Source organism: Tursiops truncatus, chromosome 5 (assembly GCF_011762595.2).
Source record: "Tursiops truncatus isolate mTurTru1 chromosome 5, mTurTru1.mat.Y, whole genome shotgun sequence".
NCBI lineage: Eukaryota > Metazoa > Chordata > Mammalia > Artiodactyla > Delphinidae > Tursiops > Tursiops truncatus.
In genome coordinates, this window is record NC_047038.1 from 63417823 (window position 1) to 63426260 (window position 8438).

General features: G+C 35.4%; 1 protein-coding gene across 5 annotated transcripts in view; it reads left to right on the plus strand.

The window, feature by feature from the left end:
- Positions 1 to 5747, plus strand: part of KLHL5 (kelch like family member 5) — a 73979-nt gene extending 68232 nt beyond the window's left edge. For all 5 annotated transcript variants that reach the window (XM_073805160.1, XM_019928334.3, XM_019928336.3 and 2 more), the window contains one exon: positions 4389 to 5747. In XM_073805160.1, the coding sequence (XP_073661261.1) occupies positions 4389 to 4445 (57 nt within the window). In that variant the 3' untranslated portion in view covers positions 4446 to 5747. The remainder of the gene's footprint in view (positions 1 to 4388) is intronic.
- The last annotated feature ends 2691 nt before the right edge of the window (positions 5748 to 8438 follow it).

Sequence of the window (8438 nt, forward strand, 5' to 3'; positions counted from 1 at the left end):
TTTATAGTATAGGTAAAATCCAAAATTACCTTTAAAATATAAGTTAATACTCAAAGAAATTCTTATTAGTTGGTTATTATTATTAGTTGCCACCATTTACTTGCTGAGAATTGATGAGATGTTCTAGCATAGATAGAGGATAGGACCACAAGAGGGCTGTAATAAAGGGAGGGAGATTGTGGAAAATTAAAAACAAAGATAGTAGTCAGGAACAAATGAACCACTTACCCATACATGAGCAATAATTTTTAAATACTCAAGCCACAGATATTTGGGAGCAGATCAAATGTCTGGTTATAACCTAGTAAAGATGGCAATCCTAAGTTACATTAACAAGTAAGAAACCTGACCTGACAAACTTAACAGAAAAAATTCCCTCTTTGTCTATTTCTGAGAGGGCCTAGCACTTCTAAGAATGATCTTTTGAGATCTTTGTTTCCATCATCACCCAGAACAGAACCAGGAATTTTCTGCCTCTGGCATCCAATTCAGTATAGGGTACATAAAAGGCACTCAGATGTTTAACTGAGCCAAGGTTTTCCTACATACAAGGAGCAGTGGTAAGTACTGTCAAGAAAACAATACCTATGAGAATCCCTGCTGTCACAGAGCTTAACTACTTAGGTAGGTGAGATCTGCTCATGTAAAGGGAGGATCCGCAGTGTGGAGCAGTTGGTATGAAGTGTCCCATGGTATAGGCAGTGAGTGGCCTAGGAAATCAAAGAGAAGAGAGAAAATGGCTGTTGAGAGGGCTTCGGTAAGGAAGAAGTGGGATTTACTCTAAGCCTTAATGAATTGATCCAATTCAAAAAGATAGAAGGAAGGGGCTTCCCTGGTGGTCCAATGGTTAAGACTCCTTGTTTCCACTGCTGGGGGCGAGGGTTCTCTCCCTAGTCAGGGAACTAAGATCCCACATGCTGCGCAGCGTGGCCAAAAAATAAAAGGTAGGAGGAAAAAGGAAATTGTGTGAGAAAACATGAAAGAAATGTCACTAAAGCAGAAATATGCAGGCTCTATTAAGGAAGTGTGGTGGGTTATAAGGCTCCATGCTTGAGAAGAGTAGGAGTTCTTATTGGAGAGGAAGGTTGGGGTCGGGATGGAGGTCCGCAATGGTCAATCTAAAGAGTTTGGTAATGAGAAACCAGTGGAGACTTTTAACCAAGAGAGCAATGCAGTAATAGAAAGTCCACATGTCAGCAGGTGGGGACAGGGTAAGTTGGGTTAGGGGCAGGGTAAGTGAAGCCTGGGTGAAAGGAAAACATTTATAAAGTTATAAACTTCAGTTATAAGGCTTGAGGTGTTAAATATACAGATGGATCCAAGAGATATTACCAAGTCCTGTTTATTTTTAATTTATACACTTACTAGGTTGTATAGAGAGGTGCAGCTTCTGAAGGAAACAGCAGAAGAATGATTAGAGAGTGTCTTAGTAGATAATGAAATAGAGCATTAAAAGAAAGGTGAGGGGGGGCTTCCCTGGCAGTCCAGTGGTTAAGATTCTGCGCTCCCAACGCAGGGAGCACAGGTTCAATCCCTGGTGGAGGAACTAAGATCCCACATGCTGCATAGCGCAGCCAAAAAACATAAATAAAATGGTTAAAAAAAAAAAAAAAGGAGAGGGGAATTTCAACAGCTTAAGGAAGAATGAAGAAAATTTGTCATTCATGAAGTTGTCAGGACCTTTGAGAATATGATAGAATCAGAAGCCACCACACAGTGTAAAAAGTAAAAAGAAGAGTAAAAAGTAAATGTGGGAGCTAGAGGGGCATACAATTTTAAAATGATGATGATGACAGAAAGTTAATACTTACTTACTGAGTACATTTTATGTACCCGACTCTGGTCTAAGTACTTTACATTAAAGAATCTTCCCAACAACACTATGAGGAAAGTACTATTATTTCCTCACTATGTTGGATGAAGGAGTTTGAGACAGAGAGGTTAAATAGCTGACCCAGCGTCACACAGCAGATGAATGATGGAGTTAGAATTTGAGCCTAGGATCTTTTTCACGATAGAGATGAAGACGAGAGTTGAACAGGATTCCAGATGCTAGAAGGAGAAAGCAAAATTGAAGGGCACTTTTCTGAAAGAAGGACAGGAACAGAATTGAGAGCAAAGGCAGGTCCTCCTTAGACTGGAGGAAAGGTCTTATCCTCCAAAGCTGGAGGGAAAAATGAGAATATCAGTGTAGAAAGATGCAAAGTGTTTTCAAGTGAAGAGAAGGATAGAAAAAGAGACTTAGATTGTTATGACGTTGATCTTGTTTCTTAAGTAAGTGAGATCACTTGGTGAAGGCGAGAAGGCATAATTTGAGAGCTTGAGTTAGAGCTACAGGATTTCATAGAAATTATGAGATTACCTACCATCAGCCTCCTACCGTGGCAGAAGTAATTGTGAATGATAACCAAGGAATCCAAGAAGAGATAGAAGAATCTCTTTTCCTGAGGTGTATTTTATTTAAGCCCTTAGGCCAGTTATAAGGAAACCTATTAGCCAGTATTTCAGACTTGCTGTTACAGATAATTAATACCTTATGCTGAATCACCCTGTATCAAAATTAGTAATCTGTGACCACATAGCTCTTTGGTTTACATGCCATCTCCATTACTTTTCTTTAAATTTTTTTTACTGAAGTACAGTCAATGTACAATATTATAAGTTACAGGTATACAATATAGTGATTCACGATTTTAAAGGTTATGCTCCATTTATAGATATTATAAAATATTGACTGTATTCCCTGTGTTGTACGATATATCTTTGTAGCTTATTTTACACATAATAGTTTGTACCTCTTAATCCCCTAGCCCTATTTTGCCCCTCCCCCTTCCCTTTCCCCACTGGTAACCAATAATTTGTTCTCTATATCTGTGAGTCTGTTTCTTTTTTGTTATATTTGCTAGTTTGTTGTATTTTTTAGATTCTACATATAAGTGATTTTAAAGCTCCTAAATGTGAATTTACAACCATAGTATCTGAAAAATAAATGTTTTCCATTCAATGTTTCTACAAATGGACAAGAGGACATTTATTTGTACAGGGAATGAAATGTGATTACTAAGTCTTAAGCCATCACCCACCCCACTACCAGCCTTGACCCAAAGCAGGAGGTGACTGCATTGTATTTAATAAATTCTCTAAGCTAAACTTTCTAGCTGGTTGTCGTGACAACATCAGCTATTCACAATGTAGAGACTTAGTGTCTTGAGTGTTTTGAGAAAAGCTGATTACAGACGTTTTGATTTAAATGACGTAGAGGTTACTTCTAGAATACTGTAAGTAGATATGGTTTTAAAATAGGTTATTTGTTCAAAAAGATATAACAGTGATCAAAACAACTGATTCAGTTGGAGAACAACCAAGAATTCTCTTAAAATTGAAGTCAGATGTATTCTTAAAATCCACTCATTGGTCTGGGGAGGAGGAGTCAAAATGACTAGAAAGTCACTTTGATATCATGTATTTGACAAAAATACTTTATGACATACACCCACATACACAAGTACAAAACAAACTTTCTTAGTACTTTATATTAGTCACCCCTTCCCAAATGCTAGTGTCTTAATTCTGTTAGCTCAAATGCATAGATTCTTACTGGGCTCCAAGTAGTCCTTCTTTTAAAACTATCCTTGTCCACACTTATCTCCGCTATGAATTGCCCAGTGTCTAGAGTACTTTAAAAAAAAAAAAAAAAGACAAGAAGTGAAAGATTTAAGAATTGTTCCTAATGCATAAGTCAAGATTATACTTTTCCCGTAGTACCTCATACTTCTATCTCACTGTCATGGAGTTTATTCACCAGGTTTGTTTCCACTCCTAAAGAGTTCAATCGGTAATATTTATTATTTATTCACTCTGGTAAAAAACAGTAGAATGGGTTTAGACCCGTCAGCCACGCTGAGAAGGTCATCAGTGAATGTGAAGTTAGTGGTTCCTCTGGAGTTGACAGACCCAGGGCATGTGGTATATTCTGTGTACTCTCTCTGAGATAGCACTTCTGTTGCATGGCCTCTCAGGATAATACTTGGTATTTTCTCCATATTAGTCACAAAGTTACTCTAAGTGTTCAGCATTTCCTCACATCCATATTGTGCATCATGTTGGCCAAAATAGTGTTTCATGTAGAACAATTCCTGTGCTATCTTTAAAAATCACCTTTAAAGAGAAGTAAATACTACATAATTATGTTATATACCCAAAACAATTTAGTCTATGAAGCTTTGGCATCAAGAGGAAGAGTCTTGTTTAAGACCTGGGCCAGCTTAGGGTGCAGGCAGCAGCTCTTTGCCAACAAGTATGAACTATTTCAGTATTTCACCGACTGGTGTGGTATTATCAATGTTTTTACCCACAAACCCAACACGTGTCTTTTTTTTTTTTTTTAGGTTGCTCCACTGTGCCTAGGAAGAGCTGGGGCTTGCGTTGTGACTGTAAAGTTATAACTTAGTGCTTTGTTTTCTAAATGAAGATATTCACTTCCTTTATGAATTTAGTATAATTGTTCTACTATCAATGGATACGTTTTTAGTAAATTTGCAAGGCCACATTCCAGAGCACAAAGTGCCTGGTCTCTAAGGGAAGATGTTAAAACAAGGAAGAACCAGGATTAAATACTTTTATTTCTTAGCAAATCAAAACTGCAGCTGGTGGATTGTGAACGTATGTTCCTGATATAAAATATGAGGACAAATGCACTGCTCCTGACACAACCCAGTGTTAACCGGGAATTTCATTTCTTTTAATAATCAAGCACATTTTGCTCATATTATCCACATTTCTTTTCTTACAGTGCAAATACCCCAGATAAAACTTCTAATGTTTTGCTATGTAACTTTATCATACATGAATTATGGTAATTTTTATTCATTTGTTTACTTAACTACAACCACTGTCTTAATGATATTACTAAAGACTATGCATTTAGCTGTTTTCAGAAATAGCTGCATTATATATGCTTCGCTTGTGGATATATTTCTAAAATCGGCTTAGTCCAATGAATAAATAAAAATATTAAAGAGTTAGAACAACAAAGACCAAATAAAAACTTGATATGACCTTTGGGATCTATTTAAATGTTCATTCCATCTAGATTCACCAAGAACTCCATGTTATTGATATTCTTAAATTAGAATTGAAACATGGTGTTTTGCATTAAATTTAAGATATGCAAATTTTGTGGAGAAAATAAATGTTATATACCCTCTAATGTTCTTTCACCTAATTAGCATTTAATCGTGTGAATTTGCTTTCTTTTATATCGTTAAAAATGTTTTGATTTTGTCTTTTTATACTGACAGAACTGTTTGGATATTCTTATGTTCTCAGATCTCTATTTGCCTCCCCTGCCTTGTTTGCTATCTTTTGCCAGAGTTAGGTAATCCTTTGTGCTTCTTTGTAATCAAACAGTTTGGGGGGAAGGGGCTTATTCAATGTTTGAAAAATAAGTTTAAAGTGTTTATTACCCAAAGTTTTGTACATTTGTAAACTCTTAATTACACATGTGAATGTTAATATTCTCAGTGAATTATTTATTGTTTGCAAAAATGCACTGGGCAGTAACATTTTATGATAAATCCTTTAAGGTATAAGTCATTAACTTGTATCTTAATATAAAATGAGTATAAACTAAATTCCCACCTTTTGAAAGTCCATATTGTGGTTAATGTGTTTTTACATTTTATATCAGGGTAGCCTTTATTTTAGTTGCTTCCTTTAAAAATTAAAAGAAACTTTTTTTTAGCTGATTTTGAATGCTTGTGAAATGTTTCTACACAGGAAACCAAGAAACTTAGTACGTCTATGCATAAAACAAATTCCATGGGCATTTTACTGGTGTGACCACTAAGAAAATAGCAGTGATAGTGACAAATACATTAATATTTCATATACTCATTATAGTGTGGATATGAATTCAGTTACTTTCCTGACAAGGAGGGATCAGTGGTAGAGTATATTTATGTATTTAGGGTAAGGGAGAGAAGAAGAGGAAAAGCTATAAGAAACAAAGCAAAAATTTCAAAAGCAGAAATGTGTCAGTACATCATCCCTTCTTGTGGAGGCTTAGACCTGTGATTTGGAAGGAAAGTACTTACACTTGTGATCATTTCTCATCTCCACTCATCATCCACTCTCTTGTTCCCTGTGCCCGCAATGGAGTCAGACTCACCTTAAAGTAAAGGAACTGATTCTTTTCTCTGAGGATCTTCCTTTCCTTTATGGGATTCATAGAACAGTCCCTTTGATTTTTTATTCCACTGAAGGGGCCTCTCTAATGCAGTTTTGTCATCAGCAGGCTCTGCTCTTCTGGGTACTAGTGAAGAAAACTATTTCTTTTCTAGTGACAGAGCATTCACCAAAGCATTCATTCTTCTCCTAGTCTGGGATCTTATAAATCTAGAGGAAAATATGGTCCTTCCTTGTGTGCATCATCTAACATTGCTATCTTGACTTTTACTGTTAGCTTCTGCACTGAGATGTCTAGCTGCTCTTAATTTTAACCCCAATTAATGACCACCTTATGAAAAATAATAATATTTCTTATAATTATTGAATGTTTATTATGAACTAGGAACCAAGTTTTTGCATGTATTAATGCACTTAATCTTCACAGCAACCTTATGAGGTATGTTCTGTTATTATTCTCCTTTTTACAGATGAGGAACCCGGGTCAGGAAGAGTTTAACCCCAAGATTCTATATGGCAAATAAGTGGCAGAGCAGGGATTCAAACACAGGCAGAGGCTCAGGAGTCCATTCTGTCATCACTCCTGTTTCTAGGTAGAAAAAGAAGTTTCCTTTTATGTGAGAAATCATTTACTTTAACAAAAAGAAACGTGAAGAAGGCTTATGCTTTTTAGAAGTGAAATTTATCAGTCACACTCTTATCAGAAGATTTTTGTTTCTTACTATTGGGGAAATTTTGTTTAATTCTCTTATGGAATTTTATATACATTTTGCTTTAGAAGACTAAATGCAAGAAAACATACATTTCAGGTTTTATAAATATTAGATAAATTGCATGGTATTTTGGATGGCTGAACCATAAACAAATTTATTCATCAAAAATAAGCTTTATTGCCAACAAAATAGATAACCTAGATGAAATGGACAAATTTCTAGGAACACACAAATCACCAAAACTGACTCAAGAAGAAGTAAAAAGTCTAAACACATCTATAACAAAGAGATTGAATCAATAATCAAAAACCCCTCAACAAAGAAAGTACAGAACCAGAATTTAGTAGAAATCGCTGGTGAAGTCTACCAAACATTAAAAGAAGAATTAACACGAATTCTTTTTAAACTCTTACAAAAAACTAGATAAGGAGTTAACACTTCCTAATTCCTTCTATAAGACCAGCATTACCTTGATACCTAAGCCAGACAAAGACAGATTATATACCATGACAAACTAAGATTTATTGCAAGAATATGGGGATGATTCAACATATAAAAATCAGTCAATGCGGTATACCACATAATAGAATGCAGAGAACTCAGAAGAAACTAGAACAGTGATATGAAAATAAAGCTCTTTGTTATTAAAAAAAAAGAATGAAGGGAACATAAACATTATCATCTCAATTGATAAGAAAAAGCATTTGACAAAAATCAGTACCCTTTCTTGGCACTCAGCAAATTAGGAAGAGAATGGAATTTCCTCAACCTGTTAAAAGGCATTCACGAAAAACCCACAGCTAACAGCATACTAAATGGTAAAAGATTGAAAGGTTTCCCTCTAAGATCAGGAAAATGTTCACTCCCACCACTGATAGTCAACATTGTACCAGAAGTTCTAGCCAGAGCAATTAGGCAAGAAAATAAATAAAAGGAATCGCAATTAGAAAGGAAAAAGTAAGACTCTCCATTTGCAGCTGACATGATCCTGTGTATTAAAAATCTTAAAGAATACACACACAAACTATTAGAGCTAATAAACAAATTCATTAATGTTGCAGGATACAAGATCAACACACAATTGTTAGTTGATTCCTATACACAGGCCCCCCCCCCAAAAAAAGTTAAGATGGAAATTAAAACTAGTCCATTTACAATACTTGAAAATAAATCTAACCAAGGAGGTACAAGGCTTATACATTGAAAACTACTAAACATTGCTGAAAGAAATTAAATAAGACCTAAATAAATGGAAGACATCTCATGTTCATGGCTTGGAAGACTTAAGATGGCAATACTCCACAAATTATAGATTCAATGTAATCTCTGTCAAAAGCCCAATGGCCTTTTTTTGCAGAAATGGAAAAGCTGATCCTAAAATTTGCGTAAAATTGCAAAGGACCCAAAAGAGCCAAAACAATCTTGAACAAAGTTGAAGGACTCACATTTCCTTATTTCAAAATTTATTGCAAAGCTACAGTAATCAAAACAATGTGGTACTGGTGTAGGGATAAACATATAGACCAAAAGCATAAAATA